This window comes from Macrotis lagotis, chromosome 8 (genome assembly GCF_037893015.1).
Source record: "Macrotis lagotis isolate mMagLag1 chromosome 8, bilby.v1.9.chrom.fasta, whole genome shotgun sequence".
In the NCBI taxonomy this organism is placed as follows: Eukaryota; Metazoa; Chordata; class Mammalia; order Peramelemorphia; family Peramelidae; genus Macrotis; species Macrotis lagotis.
In genome coordinates this window covers 1914791-1939497 of record NC_133665.1, presented here as the reverse complement: position 1 = coordinate 1939497, position 24707 = coordinate 1914791, and the positions used below count along the sequence as shown (strand labels likewise).

At 41.0% G+C, this 24707-nt stretch overlaps 1 protein-coding gene across 1 annotated transcript in view; it reads right to left on the bottom strand.

Annotated features, from left to right (window-relative positions):
* Positions 1-23224, bottom strand: part of HS3ST2 (heparan sulfate-glucosamine 3-sulfotransferase 2) — a 131471-nt gene extending 108247 nt beyond the window's left edge. Inside the window, exon 1 of the mRNA XM_074196226.1 lies at positions 22734-23224. Within this exon, the coding sequence (XP_074052327.1) occupies positions 22734-23224 (491 nt within the window). The remainder of the gene's footprint in view (positions 1-22733) is intronic.
* Positions 23225-24707: the final 1483 nt, after the last annotated feature.

Sequence of the window (24707 nt, the reverse complement as noted above, 5' to 3'; positions counted from 1 at the left end):
ATATAAAATATCAAATGAGATAATGCAAAGTAAAGTTGAAATAATTTCAGGAGGAGGGCAACCATCAAGGGAAGCAGGATGAATTTAAGATAGGTCTCATGTAGGAGATAGTAACTAAACTGATCCTTGAAGGAAACTAGGAATTACAAGAATCACGAGTGAGGAAGGAGAACCTGCATGACAATGGAAAATGGAATATCATTTTTTTCAGATACTAATGATAACCTGTATAAATACATGGAAATAGGAGAGTGCAAGATAAGATCAGAAATAAATGCAATTTAACTTGAACTTAAGATAACTGAAGGAGAATCTTCTAATATGAAATAGGTCTAGAAAGGTAGGTTGGATATGAACTGTGTTGTGGAGAGTCTTGAACAAAAAAATGCTATCATATTTCCCTGGGATGGAAATTTGGCATTGATGGATGGCCTCAAGTAGACCTTTCTAATAACATATGAGGTTAATAATCATTGCAAAAGATAAGTAATGTAAGAAGAAAGAAACATGAGAGATAATTGGGGATCAATGGGAAAAAATGGATCACCAAATGAAGCATCATTTGCCTTTGTAAAATCAAGAGAACATGGAATTATAGACTGAAAGGAGTCTTAGAGGTCATCTAGTTCAATCTCAGATAGGCCCAGAGAGCTATTGTGTCAGATTTAGGATTAAAATCATCTTCCAATTTCAAAACCAGTATTCTTTCTACAGTAACACTATCTCTTGATTTTCTCTCTTGAGTCTACATTAGCATTGACTCAGAAAAGGTAGGAAAGGAGGAGTGATGGCTTCCTAATCTCCAAATGCTAGTGATATCTTGGGGAAGGACAAATGGTCACTGACTATATATTATAGCCAAGGAATTGATTCCATTTTGAATTATGGAATTGTTATGAGGTCTAGGTTATGAGGTCTAGGCTTCAATCCAGGAGGAATCAGTCAAGTTATAAGCTCTAAAGGTTCCTCCAAGCATGAAGCAGAGTTTCATACTTAGTAGTCAGAATAATGGGATACATCTTTATAATACTAAAGGAAGTAAAAATTGGTCCTGCAATTGTAGGGAGAAGTAGCTTACATTTTAAATTGACTAAAAAATGAACTTTCCTCAGACATCTTGCAAAAGGAGTCATTCAAATATTGCCAAATGTTCTAGCATCCCTTTGGCTATTCTTCTCCCTTCTCAGTTCAGAGTAAACATCTGTATTCTCTGTTGTCAAAGTAACTCTTGAGTGGATGATGAGCCAGAACTCCCTGTAAATACAAAAAGGATGGTTTCCCACCTCTTGGCCTTCATCTAAATGGTAGATTTGAAGTATATGGATGAAACTGAGTTCTAGAAGATAAAGTAGAGGAATTCAATTCCCTTGTCCTGGACATAAACTGAGGTCTCCTAGATAAGCTAGTATCTGGGACAGGCCACCTCCAGTTTGCTTTCTTTTCTTTGGCAGTGGACCTTAGTAGATTTCTAAATGCAGCTAGTATGTTCCTCTACCAGTTCATTCAAGCTATATAGGGTATCAGCTACCAGAGCAGTTGCAAGGTAATAGCAACAGAGGCAGATCAACTGAGAGGAAATTTAGAGTCAGAAAAGTAGGGGGAAGGGGAGGCTAGGTGATGCAGTGGATAGAGCTCCAACCCTGGAGTCAGTAGTACCTGAGTTCAAATCTGACCTCAGACACTTAATAATTACCTAGCTGTGTGGCCTTCAGCAAGTCACTTAACCCCACTGCCTTGCCAAAAACAAAAACCTTAAAAAAAGTAGGGGGGAGAGAAAGGGAAGGGAAGGAAAAGGAAAAGGAAAGGGAATGGGAAAAGGAAAGGGAGAGGAAATGGAAGAAAATGAAAGAGAGAAGGGAAAGTGAGAGGAAGAAGAAAGGGAAAAGGGAAGGAAAGAGGGAAAGAAAAATGGTAAATGGAAGGGAAGGTAAAAAGGAGAATAAGGAAAAACAGAAAAAGTAAGGAAAGAGAAAAACAAGAAAGAGAAGGGATGGAAAAGAAGGGGAAGGGAAGAGGAAGGGGAGGAACAAGGAAAAGGAAAGGGAAAAGGGAAGGAGAATTGGGCGAAGGGGAAGTACTTACTATGGACTAAGCTTTATACTAAAGATAGGTAAACAAGAGCAAATCACTTCTTGCCCTAAAGGAGTTTATATTCTATTGGGGATAGTACTTATAAACACAGATAAGTAAATACAACACACACACACACACACACACACACACACACACACACACACACAGATACACACTGCATATATTCAAATTTCCTAGAAGAGGGAACTGCCACATGGAAGGGAGGAAGGGATGAGGAAAAAGCTCATGGAACTTGAGTAAAGGATTTTGAGAGGTGGAGATAGGGAATTAGTATCTCCTAGGCTTAAGAGTAGAAAGAACCTGTACAAGGACTCAGAATGAGGAAGTTAAACGTGATGTATGGGGGAAGCAAATAGAGTAACTTGGTTAGAGCACAAAATTATATGAAGAAAATGTGCCAGAAAGCTAGGAAAGTAGCCTAGTAACATTCTGCAAAGGACTTTAGATGCTAAACAGTGCAGGTTTTTTTTTCACAAAGTGTACATTTTATCCTAGAAAAAGTAGGGAACCACCAAAACTTCTCCAGCAAAGGAGTGATATGGTCAGAACCATGTTGCAGGAAGATAAAATGGAAGTGTTTACAAAAATTCATCCTGGGCCAGGCAATTATGCCATTGGGAGTATTCCTCTACCAAATTCCTTAACTGCCACCAGTTTGTGGTGGGTCCATAAATAAAGGAAATAAAAGATGCTGGCTGCCCAGGTTTCACAATTGCTTTCCGGGATATAGTTATCAACACCAAATCTTGTATTGACTTCTGGGGGTCTGTGGGCAAAGAAAATGGGAGTTCATCATGCTGCTGAGGTTACAAAACTCATCCAACAGCGTTGTTTAATTGCACCACTTTAGGAGACTAAAATCAATTCAGCATTTTATATTTTCATGCCCTCTGCTCTTATAGCTTGGCACCCAAGCAAGGTTATAGAGAGAAAGTGGCACTGAACTGTTTTATCTGCACTAATTAAACATGGTGCTGCCTGCTGATCTCTACACATTGATCTGAGAACAGGCCCAGACCACCACACTGGGGCCAGAGCCTGGTTTCCATAGGAACCACAAAGGAATGGGGTGGGTCCAATCTCACACTCTGTAACTTAGTGATCTTCCTAAATGATCATGGGGGAGCCTCCTGACCAATTCCAGAGACAGAATTCCTATGTTAGCACTAAAGAAAGAGACTCCTAGACTTCAGAGAACAAAGTCATGCTTCAAAAGAAGACATAACTGAATTGAGTCTGCCTTCAGGTAGCCGGTAGCTCCCCAGACACAGAGGAGAAGTCTGCCTAGAGATCCCAGGTTCAGTTCAGGAAGGACAACTGGGGCAGTCAGATAGATGGGTGATGAGGGTAATTATATTGTCTTGGGCTTCCAAACTCAGTAACCTGATCTACATATCTTCATGTTGTCAGCCTGTGACTTCCTAGAGATTTAGAACTGGAAGGAACTTTGGAAATTATTTAGTCCAGAGCCTGCCTTTTATAGATGAGAAAACTGAGGTCCAGTTTACTTAGGCAATTTGTTTGAGGTCACAGAGTTAGTAAGAAGCAAAACTGGAATTTGAACCAGGCCCCTGATTTCAATCTCAGTCCTCTTTCTACTATGGTTGCTGGTCTTTACTGGCCAAAACACAAGTCCCTAGCACTCCTGAGAATATCATTTAACATCCAGCCACTTTGACCCATGGACCCATATTAACAATTTATGGGTCTCTCCCTACTAGTACTGTCCAGCTGCAGATATTCTGAGCTAACCCCACTGTGAAAACCAGTTCTATCAATTTTAATGATTCTAGGTACCCTGATAGAAAGACATGATTTAGTATGTATCAGGTAAGTCAAAACCTCCTTTGAGACCCCAGTAAAGACAGATCAGCACCCTGAAGTCCACAACCTTGAGAATAGCAGTCCCATTCACAATAATTGATCTTTTTTTAGTGCTTGCTTCATGCCAGTCATCATTTGGGAGAGAAGAAAGAGTAATATCACTCCTAACATCAATTGCTGACCAACTGATACCAATGAGCATGCAAACCCAAGAGCCCAAGTGTCATCATCATCCCCTCCTAGACCCAATAGTCCTGCTTCCGGGTCAGCCTTCACCCTTGAAAAGATGTAAGAGATGCAGATGGGAAACTATTCCTGCAGATGAAACAGCCCTAAATACCCACCAAAGAATATCAAAGTTACTGGAAGTGACAAATGCTCCAACATCAGAAATGGAAATTATTTTTAATGCCTAAAGTAGAGGCATTGTTATTTGCTTTGTCTCTGTACTATAAGAACTAGAAGACCTTCACATCTCATTAGCAGCTGAAACCATCTACTTGAAGAATTATCATTCTGTATCCACATTACTTAGTGCAAAGTATTTAATAAATTTCATTTCATTTAATCATTCAATTATTTCAAATTCCACTCATTCTTGTCTCTAGGTAGGTTCAGGTGCTCCAAAATAAAGTGGAAGAGTAAAGATGGGAAGGAATGTAGTAAAAGAGTCCCAGTTCCATAACAGTAGCACTGAGACTATTCACAAGTAGGAAGAACCCTGTATCTAGAGTCAGGAGCCCTGAACTATTTATTAGTTGTGTGACTTTGGGCTAAACCAGTTCTTCTCTCTGGGCTGTATTTTAATTATCTGCAAAATGAGGATGTTAGACTACATGCCCTCTGAAATGTCTTCCAGCTCTTCTGAGAAAAAGAAAGAAAGAAAAACACAGACAGGAACAATGACAGAGATAGAGACACAGAGACAGAGATACAGACAGACAGAGAGACAAAAAGACAGACAGACAGAAAGAAACACACAGAGACAGAGAAACAGAGATGGAGTCAGAGATAGAGAAAAAGAAAGGGAAGGCAAGCAAAAGAAGAAAAGAGCAAGAGACAGAAAAAGCGATAGAAACAGACAAACATTTCTATATGATATCAGTAGTCTAAATAATCCACTGAGGAGAATTTATGCACTTGGAAGCAAGGAAGTTAATATCCATAGATTGAACAACAAGAAAAGCAAAATAATAGAATCAAATAGAGTTAATATCCATATACTGAATGACAGAAAAGCAACATAATAGAATCAAAGAACCTTGAACCTAAGAGATCTATCTAAAGCCTGCTTTGATCCCCTCAAGTTCCCAGTAACTTTCCTTGACAAAAAAAAATATTTGTTTGGCACATATTTATAAGTTACACATTTTCTCCTTAGATAGAATGTAAGCTCCTTGAGGGCATCAACTATTTCATTTCTTTGTATCACCAGCCTCCAACACAGTGACTGGCACATAGTAGATGAATAACAAATACTGATTGTTTGATTAATTGGTTAACTGAAAGGACTTTAGAAGGTAATCTGGTCCAATCTTTTCTCTAAGTGTAGTATTCCCCTAAAATGATAATATTCTTAATAAGTAGTTATCCAGACTCTCATGGAATTCTTTCATTGAGAAGCTAATTTCCATTTTACAAAGTTCTCCCTTCCATTGAGAAGAAATTTGGAATTTGGAATTCAAATAGACCCAGCATTTTGAGCTTATAAAGTATTTTGTTTACCTAAATATAAAGTATAATGCTACATTCCACATTGTATACTCATATTCATTTCATTTGAGATTTGCAAATATTAGCTCTACAGGTGGAATGGTAGTGGTGGTGGTACTGGTAGTAGTGGTAGTGGTGGTAGTGGCAGTAGTAGTGGTGGTAGTGGTAACAGCAGTAGCAGTGATAGCAGCAGTAGTAGTAGTAACTGTAGTAGTAGTAGTAGTAGTAGTAGTAGTAGTAGTAGTAGTAGTAGTGGTAGTAGTAGTAGTATCCTCCTTTTAAAGATGAGGAAACTGAAACTAAGATTGTGTCCATGTTCAATAGATCTCATAGATGTCAGAGGCTGGAATTTGATTCCAGATATTACCAACAACAAGAAGCAAGGATTTTTAATGTCTCTTATTTGCCAAGCATTGATAATGCCCGCCCTCAAGGAACTTATATTCTACCAAGAGAAAAAAAAAACATTGGCATAAGTCAATAAAATATATACAAAGAAAATACAAAGTAATTTGGGGAAGTAGAATTGGGAAGAAAAGTACTAACTACTGATCCTAGTTCTAGCCCTTGAAACAATAGAAAATATCCATTCCCTCCATCATTTTTAAAGTCCAGCAAATATTTAAAGACAGCAATGATGTCCCCTTGCCAATATTTTCTTTTTTAGGTTAAACAACCCAGTTTCTTCAACTGTTTTTTATGTTTTTTTTCCAAAACCTATATCATTTTAGCCACTCTCCTTTGAATATATTTAATCAGTCATTGTTCTTCATATAAATTATATACTTTAAAATATTTGCCTTAAAATAGCATTTCATCAAGAGGATAGGATGGTAGTGGTGTCATGTCATAAGAAGGAAGACTTTAAAATTTAGGATTTTCACCCTAAAAAGGTGCTTGTTGAGAGCAACCATGATCAAACTCTATGAAGCCATATTATAGAAGGGCATGGATACAACATGGAGAAGAATAACCACTTGTTTAAAGCATTTACAAATATTAGGAGGTCAAAGAGCACTCCTGGAAAGCTGAGGAAGGTCAGTTTAGGAAAAAATGACAAGAAATACTCCTTCATATAGCAGATGATAAACCCATGGCACTCATTACCACAAGAGGTGACATGGCAGGAAATATAAATTGATTTTAAAAGAGTTTGGACAGATTTATGAAGGACAGAATCATAAATGGCTCCTCAGAGAAGCTGATATATACTTGACCTTTAAAAGATGAGGTTGGGGAGGACAGTCAGGTCTTCCATAGTGCATCCCTTGTGTCTTTAAGCTTGATGGTTTGAAAGCAAGGACCAGTGCCTTTTCTCATCCACAGTAGGTACACATAAGCATTTATGCTCACTACATATTTACACACACACACACACACACACACACACACACACACATAAACACACACCATGACCACCCAGATTAAGGCTCCTCACATGAAAATTGCTAATTAATAAATATTTTGAAACTAAACCCCAAATTTGAAGAATCCTGGGAAGAGCTGGGGGTTCAGGCCTTCTTATAGATCCATGCTCTAGTGCATAACCCCTTCTGCAAGTTCATTGAAAGCCATGAGGAGGGAGAGATCTTTCTGATCCAGGGACTGATAGGAGAGTTAGTGCAGAGTAAAAGGAAGGAAAGGGAAATAATTATGGCTCTGATGGTGATGGGAATAACCAGAAGAGGGATGACTGAGGTCTGAAAACCAGACAGTCTAAAAACTTGATTAAGGGGTTATGGGAAGCCCTAGGAGAAGATAATAGGATAGGGATCAGACTGAAGAGATTAGGACCCTTCACTCTGAAAAGAGAAAAGCTGATAAGGGACATGATGAAACTAAAATCATAAAGAACAAGGATGGAAAATATGAAGACAAAACTGCTTACAAATTCTCAAATACTGAGACAAGAAAGACATGTTGGCAGTCAGAATTGGGAAAATCTGGCAACAAATAAAGAGAATCCAAATAAGAAAATTAGGGTTCAGGGCTAAGATAAGGGAGCTGGTAAGACAAAGTTGGAGAACTAAGATTTTAGCAGCATTGATTCAGATCTGCAAGGATCAGAGAGGTAAAATCCAAGGCCTTCAATTTACAGATGAGGAAACTGAGGTCTTCCCTAGACAGTAAGTGACAGAGCTGAAATTTGAACTCAAGACCTCTAACTCCATATGAAAATTCCATATGAAAAGCAACTTAGGCACTAGGGGAAAGAAAGGAAACCACTTCCTGGACCTTGGGTAAAAGGCTGGGTCTTGGTGAAAAAGGTCAGAATGGTTCTTGATACCAGTGTCTAAGTTAAAGCAGGAAGAGCCATGAGGCAGAGTTGTTGAATCAGGGGCCTAGGAGTCCTTATATTTCCCCATCCTAGATGTAATGGAAGTTGGGTCCTAGATAAAAGTAAATATTGTGAAATGGGTACTTTAGCAACCCTAGTTTCAAACTGTCAGGAAGTTCTATAAGGATGAATTCACAGAACAGAAGCTAGTAAGACCATAGGGAAAAGGGAGAAGAGAAGCTGCTTCTGGAGTTCTTCAACATGGTCAAAATCATGAGTGGAAAAGACTTTTACAAAGAAAAAGGGAGATGGAAAGGGACAACCGAGCAGGTGAAGTTGTTACTGTTTTGAGGGAAAATGCCAAAGCTTCTAGGTGACCATGCTTCCCTTACAGATAACCAGGAAAGGAGATAAAGGATAGACTTGTGACATTGTCTCCTGCCTTTCAAAGGAACCAGGTTTATAATATCTACAAGCTTTCACAAGCTTACCCTATTTCCCTAGGCCCTTCTAATAACTCTGGTCCCAGCCAGGAGCACTGATGTCCTTGACCAGAGCAGGGGACACTAATGTTCAAGTCTTATTCTCAATCTCGCTTGCTTAGATGCTGAGTTAATTTAAGTCTTCCCTAATCAAATATAGGTGAGCACAGCCATCAAAGCCTGTGGGAATTTCCCTGAGATATCTTGGCTGTTTTCTCCTCTGTATTCTTAAGTGGACAGTGCCTGGGAATTTCTCCCATTAGATTGTAGTTCCTAGAGGGTAGGGGATGTTTTGTTTGTTTGTTTTTGTAAACAACACTTGACACAGTAACTGATGAGTTAAGTCCTTCAATCTTTTTCTGTCTCTGTCTGACTCTGTCTCCCAGTCTGTCTCTCTATTTATCTATCATGCATCTATCAAACTATCTAGCTATCATCTATGTGCTTGTCTGTCTATCTTTCTATCTTATCTGTCTATAATTCTGAAGTTTTGGAGATGAAGGCTTTGTTCCTTTTTTTGTTTGTTTATATTTTTATTTCCACATTGATATCATATTTTGTTCACCTAAAGGATCAAGTAGCAAAGTTGCTCCTTTTTGCATCTGAAAAACACAGAAGTCTAGTCAGGCTGTGTTTCAGTGTCATTGTTTGATCTAAGTGTGAGACCTGCATATCTTACAAGACAGAAGAGATCCTGCAGGTGAAGCAGGGTATTCCTTTCTCTAAAGTGAATGCAGATCTAACCATACTATGGGAAGTTCTGGGAACAATTTCCTGCCTTGACATTCCATCTCTCTGAAATGGTGCAAACCCCATTTTTATGAGGTTCTGTCCCTTTTCATCTGTATGACCTTGGGTCAGTCACTTGACATCTATAACCCTCAATTTGTTTCTCTATCAGTAAAACAAAGGGGATGTGACCTCTATGGTTTCTTCCAACTCTAAATCTATGATCCTAATTTCTTCTCTCTATTCAATGAACTCTACATGAATTCCTCCTGGGTTCATTTAAGTCTTACCTTTGATCATTGTGAGACAGGCCATTCATTGTGGCCACCATTTCTTATGATTCTCTCTCCCTTTATCTTCTACCTGCCCTCCCCATTCCAAGTGTAATGACTTAGTGGCATCCAGAGATTCTGATACTTTAGTGTATAATGACAGGTTAATGGAGATGTTTGAGTTGCCATTTGGCTCAGAAAGTTTTGGGGGAAACAAGCTAAATGAGGAGTTCTGCAGCTACAGGGCTTTGCAATGACTTAACTCATTTGTCACGGAATTAATAATTCAGATCCCACACTGTTTCAGCTGGAAGCGGCAAGAGCCGACCGAGGGCTTAACCAACCACTTCTGAGATGGGGATTGATCCTGGGAAATGCTGCTGCCTCCACTTTAGCAACCTCACTCAGGCAAAATGTAAGTTGTTAGATGATTTCATATCTGCATTAGACCCATCAAAGCAGAAACATGATGCAAAATAAATAAATATGCCACCACAGCACAATGTCTTTCAGTGGCAGCATAGGGGAGTTTGGAAATATTTGGGGCCAGATTATTACAGAAGAAGAAAGGAAGATGTACAAAAGAAGAAAAAAAACAGCTCTGTTAAAGTAATTTCTTCAAGTCAGGAACCTTCACGTTTATCTTATGAGATTGAAAAAAAGAGAGAACATAAAGATCTTACCTAATTTGTTCAAGACAGGTGGGAATCTGACTCTCAAGGATCTCTAGGGAAGTGAACTCACCCTACCCCCTCAACTAAATCAGTATTTCTCTAAAAACCTCTTGATTGGAAGGTAGTCTAATATTTCTGATAAAGTCTGAAATCATGCATGAAGAAACCTTCATTGTTATTTGTGATAGGTATTTTCATATGCAGTTTCAAACCTTAAGAGTTCTAGGCTGCCTACCAGCCACCAAGCTTCTAGATATAATCTCAGTAATGAAAGAGTATATAATTAGAGCAAAAGTCAATGGACAGCTCATGTGTTCCATTGTCCTTCTTCCTCTGTGTGGCCTTCGGTCAGTCACTTGACATCTATGACCTTCAATTTATTTCTCTATCAGTAAAACGAAAGGGATGTGGCCTCTATGGTTTCTTCCAACTCTAAATCTATGATCATAATTTCTTCTCTCTATTCAATGAACTCTACATGAATTCCTCCTGGGTTCATTTAAGTCTTACCTTTGATCATTGTGAGACAGGCCATTCATTGTGGCCACCATTTCCTATGATTCTCTCTCCCTTTATCTTCTACCTCCCCTCCCTATCCAAAATGTAATGACTTAGTGACATCCAAAGATGTCAAAAGGAAGCAAAGAAATCTCCCGGTACATTGAGTGGATCTCCTGTGATTGATCAAAGGGCACGAGTTGCAGAAGCTGGGGAAGCATGATGGGTTGTGATCTATATTTTGGAAACAACTTATGATCACAGATTCAGTTGAATATTTGAGCATAAAGTGATTGTCCCTTATCTATCTTCACTTTCATTTATTAAGCCTTCACTACATACTAGGAACTGTGCTAAGTGCAAAGAAATATAAGAAAAAGCAAAAACTAGCCCTCGCCTCAAGGAACTTACTAGAAGAGAAAGCAGTACATAAACTCTTGCATACAAGATAAATATACAGGTTGTCCCCAAATTCTCATTACTGTTTTAAGTTCTAATGCTAATAGTTTGATGTCCCAGAAGTGTTAGTAAAGATCAAATTTTGTTTTGTTTTGTTTTTAGGTTTTTGCAAGGCAAATGGGGTTAAGTGGCTTGCCCAAGGCCACACAGCTAGGTAATTATTAAGTGTCTGAGACTGGATTTAAACCCAGGTACTCCTGACTCCAAGGCCAGTGCTTTATCCACTACACCACCTAGCCGCCCCTAAAGATCAAGCTGCCCCTAAAGATCAAAGTTTTACTGGCACAGTAGATAGAGTGCTGAGTCTGAAGTCAGGAAGGCTCTTCTTTCTGAATTCACATTCAGCTTCATACACTCACTAGCTGTGTGTGATATTGGACAGGTCATGTAACTACCTCAGTTTCCTTAACTATCAAATGAGCTGGAGAAGGAAACAGCAAACAATTGCAGTTTCTTTGCCAGGAAAACATCATATGGGATCATGAAGAGTAAGGCATGACGAAAATGACGGAACAAAATACTTTTGGGATACCAGGATCTCTATAAAGATGGAAGGTAAATTTACAGGGGAAAGCATAGACAGCTTGAAGTATCTGGGAAAGGTCTGCTCTAGGAGGTGGGCCTTGAAGTGAGTCTCAAAGAAAGTCAGGGATTCTATGAGACAAAAGTTGGGAGGCAGAGTATTTTTCCAATAGTGGTACTGGTTTATTGATGAAGCATTCCCAATCTTTCTTACTTTTTTTTCCTTGCAAGGCAAATGTGTTGAGTGACTTGCCCAAGGTCACACACCTAGGTAATTATTATGTGTCTGAGCCCAGATTTGAATTCAGGTTCTTCTAACTCCAGGGTTGGTGCTCTATCCACTGCAGCACCAAGCTGTCCCTCCAGTGTTTCAGAAGGTTTCCTAGTGATGAATGACTAGGGAAAAGATAGCTTAGTTTATGAATCTAGAACTGACCTTTTCTTTTTGAGTTTGGCCACTTTATCACATGTGCCTTAAATATTGAGGTCACCTGCCCAAACACCCTCCCAAAATACAGGGAAAGTACAGTGACTTGTTTTTTTTCTAAACAGAGCATTTCCCTGGTATTCCAATATTTTCTTGCTCTTTCTTTCTCTCTTTCTCTCTCCCCCTCTTCTTCTCCTTCTTCCTTTCTCCCCTGCCCCACCTCTCTCTCAATTTTCAGTTTACAAGACCACTCCACTTTAACCTTTCAGTTCCCCTGGGTACTCCAGAATTGATAATTTCATTCCTTCCCTTGCTCCCTAAGCTCCCTCATCCTAGGACACTCCTTTTGTTTCATTACCTCCATCTCTATAATTAGAATCTCCATGGCAGAAGTAGTAGCAGCAGTGACAATAGCCGCAATGACAGCAGCAACCAGCTTTATGAATGCTAAGGAACCCCACACCTTCAATGTTCAGTTTTAACTGGGACTTAACTGGGCTCTACCACTGATACCTAAAGAGGCCCAGGATAGTCATTATTCAGAGCTGGAACTAAATCAGATCATTATCAGTTTTGATAATTATCTAGCCAACCAAAGATTAGCATGATGATATTCTGCAATTGTAGACACCCACTGCTTTGCTCCAATTAAAAGAAGGTAGAAATCAGGGAAGTCATTGCTTTTGAATGGAAAGCTCATTTACCTTGCCAACATCATTTCAAGTAAGGGACTTACAAGAGAAAAACATCGGCTTCTCTTCCCAGTTCTGGGGTATTAAAGTATCCTTTCCATTAATTACTGTATTAAAGAGGAATCTGATGAACTGAAAATGCCCAATTGTATTTATTCAAATGATATTACCTGGGAAAACCCCAAAAGAAAGTGGAAACAAAGCTCCCCCTACTGCTCAGAAGATGCACTGCAACAGTCATGCAGTTGCTCTAATTGTCCTTGCTATCAGAAACTGCTAACATGGCAAAACCCCATTTGACAAAGGGCACTTGCAGTTTCTAAGATCTGAATGATGAGAGGAAAACAACAGCCAGATCTTCTCTCTGCACCTTAGAATAGTCTCATCTCAAAATCAAGAATACACTCCTTTCTCATCTCTTGTCTCTTAAAATCTGTAGATTACTTCAAGGCTTAGCTTAAATGCTACCTTCCCAAAGAGTGAACTATTCTGATCTCTTTAGTTGCTATTGCCCACCCTTATCACAAAAAATTAGATTGCCTTTACTTATATATGTTGTTCTTCCTAATAGAATGTCAGCTCCTTCAGGACAGGGAAAGGATTCCTTTTTGCCCTGGGACCTCCAGCTCTTAGTATAGTATTTAGCCCTAGTATATGGGAGGGATTTGAAAACTGCTTGTACAATGAATGCACAAAAATCAATCATATGCTGGTTTTTCTAAGTGTCCTGTGGCTAACTTTTCCCGGTGAATATCTCTAAGTTTAGTTACACTGGTCTTAAGATAGTAAAAAAAAAAAAAATCCAAAAATGCCTGTATCATTCTGATTTGGAGTCAGAAGAACATGAGTAGAGGTCTTCCCAGACACCACTACTTCTTAGTTGTATGACCTTCATCAAGTCACCTAATATTTTCATCACCTTCAATAGCCTTTATCTGTCACTTGAAGGATTACAAAACACTTTACAAATATTATTTAATTTGATCCTGGAAATTATCCTATAAGATACTATTATTGCCACCATTTGACACTAGAAGAAACTAAGGCACACAGAGTTTAAGTGACTTGCTTGGAGTCACATAGATGATATCAGGTGTTCCTGACTTAAGTTCCAGCCCTCTCACTGTACCACATACTTGCAACATCATATTCTTTATATTTAAAACAAGGATAATGATAATAAACTCCTTATTTCATAGGGCATTTGTGAGAATTAAATGAAATAACAAATATAAAATTTTTGAAATACAAAAGAATAGTATTAAAAATATTCAAATCTCCAAGATTTGAATCTTTTAATAAGTAATCTTCATGGATAGAAGGGCTGACTTTTTTATGTCATGGACTTTTTGGAAGTCTGGTGAAGCATATAGACCCCTTGTAAGAATAATGTTTTTTTAAAAGCTATAAAATGAAATGTTTAAGATTTTTCAATCAATTAAATTGCAATACAGTTGCTGATTTAAAGGGAAAAAACCATTAAGTTCTCAGACTGCAGATTAAGAATTCCTGATACAGAGGAAAAGCCCTCAATTTAGCATCTGAAAGCCTAAATTCAAATTATTAATTATGCCACTTACTTTCTCAGCATCACCTTGGACAAATCAATTAATACCTCTGGGCCTCAAATTTTTAATCTGTAAAATAAAGGAATTAGACTACATCTAGTTTTGGATTGGAAGATTTTCCAGTTTGTTAAGACCTTTCAGAACTTTCATTCCAGTCTCATTATAAGTAATCAAACCTTCCTCCAAGGTCTTGGGCAAGGGCTTCTTATATTTTCTAAGTCCAGGTCTGGGGTTCACTTGCCCAGTCTTGAGGAGTGGTGATTTTTAAGGGTGGGAGTTGGGAGTTTTTTAGTTAACATAGAATAAAAATAATACATGATATGAAAACCCTAAACTCGAAGCCCTCCCAGGAAGGGCTGCCAGTCTGATTCCCTTTAAACAAACTGCCTAAAACTACTTTAGTTCATCCCCTTTCCTGTCAGTCTGCCAAAGTAGACCCTGACAAGTATAATGTTAAACATATTCTGTGGCTCTGCAGCTTGGACAGATAAGAATTACTTATGAAGGGTAATGGTATTCCCAACTTGCTGATGGCTTTCCCCACCTATCCAAATTGCCTTCGGACTACAAATCCCATTAAACCATTAGTTCAGTCCATTAGGATATCATGGCAGCCAAATAGAATCCTCAGTAAAAGTTGTCTCTAGAGAAGACAAAAAGACATCATGTGCTCCAGTCTAAGGATGACCCACCTTGATGATGCTTAACTTTAAACTGAAATTTTATTGTTTCACTGGGAAATTGTAATTGTTGTGGTACTATTCCCCAGTTCTAGTGACATTCCTATCTAATTCACAGAACTCGAGTTAAAAAAATAATAAAGTCCATTCTTCTCAACCAAAATTAATTTTAAAAATGAGTCAACAATCAATCAAATGCCTACTTTGGGTCATGGCCTATATTGAACACAGTAAGAAGTCATCTTCAACTGAAAAAGAAGGTCCATTAAAAGTGGTGGGGAGAGAATTCCCTAAGATAGGAGAATGAAATTCCTTCCCTCCCCATCTCTATCTCCTAAATACCTTGGCTTCCTTTAAGTCCCAGCTAAAATCTCACCTGCTAGAAGTCTTTTTCTGATCCCCTTTAATGCTTGTGCCTTCCATTTGGCGATTTTGTCCAGTTTAAATGTCAGAATTGTAAATAGCTGTTTGCATGCTTTCTCTCCATGAGACTGTGAGCTTATGTATCCCCAACACAGTGACTGGCATAGATGGTTAATAAATATATGGTAAATGACTACTCCATATATCATAAATTTAGAGTAGGAAAGGGATTTATTTTACAGATCAGGAAACTAAGACCAATTTAAATGTTTTGCCCAAGATTGTACCTATGAGGAAAGACCAAATTACATTTGTATCAAGGAGGGTTTGTCAAATCCCAGCCAGAGGGAAAAAACCTAGGAAGAAAATCACTCTGAATTCCTCCTGTAGCTATAGTTAGGTCTTCATTTTCCTTAGGCATGACCCTGTTTCTGGGAGGCACACCTTCAGGGCTCTTCCCTGTAAGACAACTAGACCTCACTCTTAAATCAAACACCAACATCTATTAAAGAATACATCCTTCATCTCCCATACTCCTGAATTACAGTTCTCTAACCATTACCTATCAAGGATTCAGCACTGGCCACTCAGGAAGGCAAAGGAGAAGGCAGCCAAGCTAACCCTTTGGGGAAGCATCCCTAGGCTATGACAGCTCCGCTCACCCATAATTAATTTTCCACATTGAATTACAATGTCTGCACATATGCTGGAAGAATCTGTCATATCTCCTGGATGCTGTTTGGGGGACTGAGAGCTTACAAGGCTGATGGTGGATTTATGAACTCAGTCATTTCATAAAGAATGAAGAGAGGTGGGGGTCAGGAAAAAAGGCCAGGTGTGTCTCTGTAAGGCCACATGTCCACATATGTGCTCACATCTGTAATGGTGTGTGCTTGCATGTTCATCTGTGCATAGCAGGCCTGGTTCAAGTCTCTGAGTTTCAGATATTTAATAGTGCATAAAAAAATTATGAGAAAAGTGTTTTGCATTAAAGTCTCCATGCAGATGGTCCTCTTTCCTTCTGCCTCTGGGTTTATTATTGGGTAAAGTTTTGATTTACTGGAGATCAGCCATGTTTTTACAGTTTGATTTCTTGATTTAAACAAGCTGGATAATGTAATGGACCTTTTATTGCGCCTTTTATTGTCTCTCTTACTTAGACTGTAGGCCCCTGGGGCAGGGACTGTGTCTTCGACATTTTATGCAGCCCCAAGAACACCACTGATGCTCAACAAATAATAAATAACCTGAATAGTAAAAACCAGAATCCAAGAGTTACAGAATACACTCATTTTTTGATACTGTGACATCATATTAAGTTGTGCCAATTGTTACCCATTAACTTTATATAATTTGTGCATTCTAATTCTGTTGGATAAAATGTCAGGAGGGGCGAGATTCTCCATCAGAATAAGCCAAATCTTATAGTAAATTGGGCAGCCTGTGTTTGGTGGGCTTTGGAAGACCCTTAAAACTATAGGACAGCAACATCGCATCAGAGACCATGGTCAACCTTTATTTTAGTAAAGATATAACATGGTATGATATTTTCATATGACAGACAAGAAAATTGAGTCTTGGAGAAATTAAATGACCTGCTCATGATTGTAGAAGCAGAACAGAGGGAGGAACTAGAACCCTGGGAACTAGGTCCTGGGACTCCCAGAAAAGTGTTATTTGCACCACCATGATAGAAATCACAGACTCGCTAATCATAAATTTAGAATGGGGAAGGACAGCAGAGGATCATCTAGTCCAATGCCTTCATTTTAAACATGAGGAAAATAAGCCAAGATAAGTCAAATGACTTAGTCAAAGTCATACGGGAGATAATCACTGACTAAATTAAAATTTGGACTTACTCAAAAATCCCTCTTTTTTATCACTGTACTTCATGGTTTTTCTCCTAATTATACCTTGCAATGGAATTTTCAACTCCAATCTCAATGATACAATGAATTTATAAAGATCTGAAGTACTTACTACCTACAAGGCACTATGCTTGGCCTTGAAAATGCAAAGATAAAAATGAAATTGTGCCTGTCTCCAAGAAATTTACAGTTTACTGAGAGAATACAGCTGAATTCAAAGGGAAGAAACAGGTAGATAGGAACTAGGAATGCTACCAGCAAGTCTTTGCTCTATTCCAGAATTCTCTCTCAGCCTCTTCCCCTTCTCCAACTTTAATTCAACCAACCACCATCTCCATCACCAGTTCCAGCCCCCAAAGAAAGAAAACCTGGAAGGTTCCACCTAAGGAAAGAATGCCCAGTAGCTTTTCCTGGAAACTCATGTCAATGGGATATTGAAAGGCTGAAGAATATGGAAAGAATTTGGAATGAGAGTACTTGAAGTCAGATTCCCCACTCTGTTTCTTATTGCCCATGTGACCTTGGGCAAATACCTTCATCTGTCCAGAATTCAGTCACATCATTTGTCAAATTCAGGAAAAGGAGTTGAACTTCATGACCTCCAAGATCCCTTTTACCAAGGCTGCAGTTTTCCAAGGCTAAAATTCTTTGAAAATCTAAACTACTCCTCGTAATTCCACAAAGGGAGAATCACATTCCACAGGATTAAGCATTTTAAAAAAAGAAGATTCTGCCTGATACTCCCTTTAAAAGTTCCAAGGGTCTAGATCTATGGTAGGTAGGAGCCCAGAAGGGTCTTCAGTGCTTTTAGTTACAAAGCAATTGACTTATCCTCAGACATTATTCATGTTCAGTGAAGTAAAAGCAGAGTAGTTAAGGGTTATAACATGGTAACCCCTTCCCCTTGGTTTATCAATTTTGGCCTCTGAATAGGATTTTTACCTAATTCCTAAATATTATTCTAGCCTCTTGTCCAAACTGCAAGCATGCCAGATCTCATTTATCCTGATTATTCACAGTATAGAGGAGTTTGTTTATTGTGCTGAGAGTGAAAATTTCCCCTTCATTTCATAATTTCTCTACTCAACTTACCCCAGGTGACTAAAACCAGTCAATCAATCAACAGCTCTTTATTAAATACCTACTAAGTGTCAGTCCTATGTGTATGCACGTACACATATGTACACACACATACACACACACACACACACACACACACACACACACACACACATGAAACAACCCCAGCTTTCCTGGAGTTTAATAGAGGAGATAAGAGAATATATGAGAACAATAACAAATATAAAGAGAATAAATACAAAGGAGTTAAATTTATGGTAGTTTGCAAAGTAATAAGACTAATTACACTGATATACAGCAACTTAAAGGTTTGCAAAGTGGTTTCCTCACAATAAATTCCTCTTTGGAACTTATTTAATAGATGAGGTAGCTGGAGCCTGAACAAGGCAAGTGATTTTCCTAGGACCACACAAGTAGTACATGACAAAGATGAAACCTGGACCTAGTCCTAGTCAAGCTACCAATTTTTAGTCAGGAAAAGACTTATCCCAGAGTTGTGAATTACTGAAATAATTTCAAAGTATCTTGAAAATTATAAATAATCATAGCTATATTAAGTTTTATTGCATGTGGAAATAGTATCCAGCTTCAATCACAGTTAGACGAGTTTAAGTCTGAAAAGGGAAGAATTAAAAGTCAGTAACAGTATCAGACCTATTTTTTCTATTTTTCTAAGAAAGTCTGATCTCGGGGTATTTAGTGAATTTTTAATACTCAATCATCAAGGTATGGGGAGGGAGGCCCTTCCTACAAAGTTTTCATTAATAAGAGCAGAGTTTGCTTTATATGTAATCTTTTGGTAGTTGGGAACAATTAATATCCAGAAGGAAAAGAAAGGAGACAGGAAAGATATAGCAACCACCATCACCACCATCGCTGTTAATCAACTGAGATTTCAGCAGAATCAAAATGCAATTGGGGAAAAAACCACACTGCCCTCATAGCCAAGGTTCACAGTTACCAGGCTAAAACTCACACATGCCAAAGTTAAAAAATAAAAATTATACATCCCCAAATGACAGAAGGAAGAAAGGAAGAAAGAAAAGAAAAGAGGGAGAAAGGGAAAGGAACTTTTGGTCTGGAGGTTAAAAGGAACCTCATTCCCTCCTCCTCATATTGTTATGGTGTGGGTCCTAGAAAGAGCTTTGTTTGGGATGGGTGGGGGGCTATTAATCTGAGGGCAGAGAGCAATAAAGAACTTGAAATACTTGAATATTGTGACCTTGCATTTGCAGCATGCTTCACTTGCTCCACCAAGGGAGCCCAAGCCTCCATCAGGGAACTGGGTTATAACCAACATACAAAGGAGTACTGGAGGCCAGCCCAATTCCTTTCTCCCAAACCCAGGGAATTGTTACGTATCTATTTTACACTGTTAAGTAAAAACAGACAACTTAAGGGTTACAATCAGGTTACCATTTCCCTTTGACTTAATAATTTTGGCCTATGAATTGGATTTCCACCAATCCTTAAACCTTACTCTAATCTCATGACCATTATCATTCTCTATACTCTGTTTTGGAAGGGAGGTAAGGTGTGTCTTGGCTAAAGAGAGGGAGTTGTACCCTTTTGTTTCTAGTTCAAATTACAGAATCTCAGATTTGAAATAGAGATCATCTGGTCCAAATATTTCCCAGCTTGTGTAGAACTCCCTTTTACAACTTCCTTACTTTGCCTGCTTCCGGGCAGAAATACGGTGTTTAGTTTTTTTTCCCTTCGGAGGTCAGAGAAAAGTCTGATGACATTGATTTGTTGAACAAGGGTACAACTAAATATCAAAGTTGGCAAAGTTGGCAAAGTTGGTCTTTGGCAAACCCAATCCTAACAAACTCCCTCATTCCAATATCCAATGTCCTTATAGGATCATAAAATAACTTAGAGACTGAAAAGACCAAATTTCTCTTTTAGAAGATGAAGGAAGTGAATGAGGCTAAATCTCAAGTTCATACATGGGGAAACAGGACACCAGATTCTAATTCTTATTCTACCTCTAACTAGGAATGTAGCCTTTGATAAATCACTTGAGTTCTCTGCAGTTCACATTCCACATCTGTGAAAAGGGCAACTGGACTAAATAGTCATTCAGGGCCCCTGTCAGTTCTAATATTCTATTCTATCTATTAATTCAATTAATCATCAAACAGTTATCATTGTGCTAAGTGCTAGGAATTAAAAAGTAAAACAAAATAATCTCTCTCCTCATGGAACTTGGATTCTATTCAATGTTATTTAACAAATATTTATTAACTGCCTACTATATTTATTCTATGATATCATGATTTCTAGAGAGATGAAGTTTATGCCTAAGGACATAAAAGCTAGTTAGTGGTAGGATAGGACTAAAACTCATGTCTCTTGTCATTCCGTCATGAATTCTTTCTCTTATACACCTCCACTATCACATCTGGGTAAAGTATTTGTCTACAATACAGACTTCAATCTGCTATCAATCCTGGCACCTTCCCTCTGTCCATAATTAACTATAGATAAATATGTAAACTTTTACCTGATGATACATTATCTAACATATTCCTTCTAGCAAAAACAATGCCTTAACCCAATCCACATATCTCCAAAAGATCTCAGAGGGGGTGATTTAATGGTTGGAATTTCAATCTCAAGAGATATTAGCCTGATAGATAACTTTTGCTAGAATAATGTGTTCAAGAATATGAAACAAAACTTGGGACCAAAAAGAAAACTCTTAGAAGTCAAAGGATTTTCCTTGAAAATAAGGCTTAGAGGTGCCTTTACAGCACTTCTCTTTGGAATGGAAAAAGAGTAAGGAATCTGTCTATTTAATGTCTGGTTGAAGGGAAATAGGGAAGGAAAGTTGAGTAAACCCTGATTGTTAGAGTATCTGAAGAAGAGGGCCAGAAACCTCCCTAAGAAATACCAGGAGCTTGAACCTTGACTTTAGTCAGTGACTGTCATCCTGGAGGTTATGGGAAGATTCTTAATAACTCAGGTGGATGGACAGATACCTGGGAACACCAGATGGGGTTCAGCAGGGCTGTCAATGCCACCTTGGAGAGCTGCTGCCTAACTAAATATAAGGAAAAACTTCATAACTATTGGAGCTGTCCAAAAGTAGAATGGAAAAGAAAAAGTAGTGAATTTTCCATCCTTGGGAGTCTTCCAGCAAAATCTGGATCAAGAATGTGGTAAAGAAGATTCCTGTTTAAAAATGTATGTCCTCTCCAACTCTAGGATTTTTAACCTTTAATCCTATCCCTGAACTCACTCATTGACCTCCAGGATTGAGAGCCCATTTGGCATTGACTGACTTCAAAATGGAGCTCATAGGCTACCAGATCCATTTTCATTTTGGTTTGTCTGCTTTCTGTAAAGGTAAGGCTATGGAAAGATAGCAGGGATTTTAGAGGGAAAACCTGATCCTATTTCTCAAGGCGTACTGCATGAAAATAATTCAGTGCCATTCTGGAGTTACCTATATCCCTGATTTCAACCCCAGGAAACCCCAGTCCTTAAAGATCCCAGTTTCTACTGGCATTGCCAGGAAGAGCTACTTTCCTTTTGAATCCAGAGAGCATGGTCAATTTCAACCATTGAGGTTGAACCCAAGTCCCCCCCACACACACTCCCACATACACACATACATACAAACCCCTTGATCTAGGAATCCCATTCAGCACCCTGTCAGCAGCAGTACCTAGGAGTACAGGGTGCCCTAACATTTTAATAATGAAGTTTCCAGATCACCCTGATTAGCTCTAGCACAGACCCCTTTCCAGGAGATTGGTTCCAATGGTTCCTTTTGTAGACCCTCCACCAGTACAGCCTCATATACTGGAAGCCCCAAATCCCTCAAAGTCCCAGCTACCCCGTTAATTTCTTCAGCCTCACCAGGAGGGTTGCTACCATAATTAAAAGTAGAGAACTGTCGCTGGGAGGAGTGAGAGCTAGCCGCAGGGAACCAAGTGGGGAAGGTTGATGGGGATAGAAATGAACTCCCAAACCTCTCTGGGCTGTCTAGAGAATGAGGCTGCGGGTGGGAGGTGAAGAGAAAGGGTACCACAAAGCCGACAACTCAATGATGAAGCCACCAAGCCCTGGAATCTCAGTCCATGGCTAATACCATTAACCCTTGATATCCTGCAGAGATTCTCCATCCTGTCTGCTTCACTTACTGCAGAGGCGGCAAAGAACCCACGGCTGTGCCTCTTGCAATCCAACACCCGGCTGCCACTTTCTTCCCTTTCCCCTCAACCGGGCCCACTCAATCCTGTCTGCCACCGGCGGGCGCAGATGAAAATACTCCAACCAGATGGGAGCAGAGACTCACAAGTATCTCGAATCTCCAGAGCGCACACAGCCAGGGAGGGCGGTTCCCTCTCGGTGGAGGAGAAATGGGGAACACAGGAGATACTCAGGGACCAAGACCTCAGCTGCCTTGGGTCCGAGTGTTGTGGGATGCAGAACTCCCTACCGCGGAGCCAGTCCCACCTTCACAAAGCCCTAAGGGCAGGGATAAATCTCTCCTTACCTGTACCAGTCCAGACCCCGGTCGTAGTTCCGATCAAAGAAATGGGGCTCAGTGCCCACAGCTCGTACGTCGGGGTGTACGCGGATAAACTCCAGCACCGCCCGGGTGCCCCCCTTCTTCACTCCCACGATGATGGCCTGGGGGAGTCGCTTGGTGCCCAGCTTTGGAGTTCCGGAATGGTTGGTGGCGGCCAGGCGGGGAGCAGGCGCGGGAGCGGAGCTGAGGGCCGGGGCCCCGGGGGTGGCAGAGCTGGGCGCCGGCCCCTCTAGGCTGCAGTAAGGGGACTTCTGGAGAAGTTTCTTGCCGCCCACGTTCCGGATGAGGAGGCAGCGGTGCTCCCCGAGGCCGCGGCTTTGCAAGAGGCTGTCACAGCAGAAGAGAAGGCTGTAACACAGGTAAGTGCAGGACAGAGAGAGCGTGAAGATGAAGAGGAACCTGCGCGTCAGCCGGGGGGGAGGTGGCACTGCCCAGCCGAGGACTCTACAGGCCATGTCTCCATGGGCCCGGAGCAGGGGGCATGGTTTCCTGGGGGGCGCCGGCGGGGTGGCTCCGGACCTGCTGGGGCATGGAGGGCGCGACCCCACCTGGGGAGCAACAGTTGCGGGCTGGGCGTCGGGGCCGCCCTCTTCGCGGGGCGATGCCAGTCTGCGCGCCCACCATGCCCGGCTGCCCGGGACTCCCGGCGGCGGCGGCAGCTCTGGGACCAGGCGGCGGCTCTTCCCTCATCTCCTAGTCGTAGGAGAGAAGAGGCTACGGGGAGTTGGGGAGGCTCCCGGAGTGTCCCAGCTCAGACATCCCCGGCCTGCGTTGCACGGGGTCCGCTCCCGACCCCGGAGCCTCAAGCCTCCATCTCCCTCAGTGGCCGAGTCGCCCTGGGGGGCCGAGGAGCGCGAACCTGTAATCCCGGGGCGGGAAGGGGCGTCAGATCCCGGAGCTGGCGGCAGCTGCTGGCGGCCACGGCCGCGGCGGCGCCGGCTCACTGGCTCCCCGAGAAATGCCGAGCTGAACGCGCTGCTGGCTCTATTTAAAGGGGCCGCCTGACGTCAGCGGCCCGGGTCCCTGGAGCCCGCGCCCCGCCAGCAGGGACCCGGGCCCCTTCTCCCACGAACCACCGGACTTCTCTGGGGGAATCACGAGCAGCTCTGCTCCCCTTCTCCCTCCAGCCTCCACCCAGAAGCATCTGGCGCTGCCTGGAGCGTCTCAGTGCGCCCCAGCGGGAATCCCTGCCTGGCCGGTGCGCTCCGTGGGGAGCCCTTCTCCGCCCCTGGCTCCCCAGGACCCACGGGAGGGGCTGGACCCGACAGGGTGGAGGGAAGGGGCCGGCGGCTCTTCACGCACGCAGAGAACCAGCCCATAAACCCAACCTGCTCTCCCGGGATGGGACATCCACCTCCGCAAGGAGGCTCCATCCTCTCCCCCCTCCCCACCCCGCCCTCACCCCACAAGCCAGAAGTGGAACAACGTGCACACACACACACACACACACACACACACACACACACACACACACAAAACACAGAAACCCTCAAAGAGGCACACGCCCAACACAGATACCCACACATACCCACTAATAGGGACAAATACACACCCAGATAGGATATACGCCTACCCACCTATTCAAGTATCACAAGAGGGTTACACACATTCTAACGTTCCAGTACACACACACACACACACACACACACACACACACACACACACACACACACACAAGATCACATCTAAATAAGAGGAAACAGAAGGGGGACACGCGCACACTTGATTTTAACACACTCAGAGAAGACACGCAATCGTCACGAAGACACGTTCCCAGGACAGATACACAGACAAACCCTTTAGAGACGCAACCACGTCCCATCCAACACACCAAACACTACACTGTTTCGTACTTTTTGGTGGGGAGGAGTGTGAGTCTGGGTGGGCTAAATGGGGAAGCTCGGCGATCATTAATTAATTAGGTTCAGTTTCCTGTGA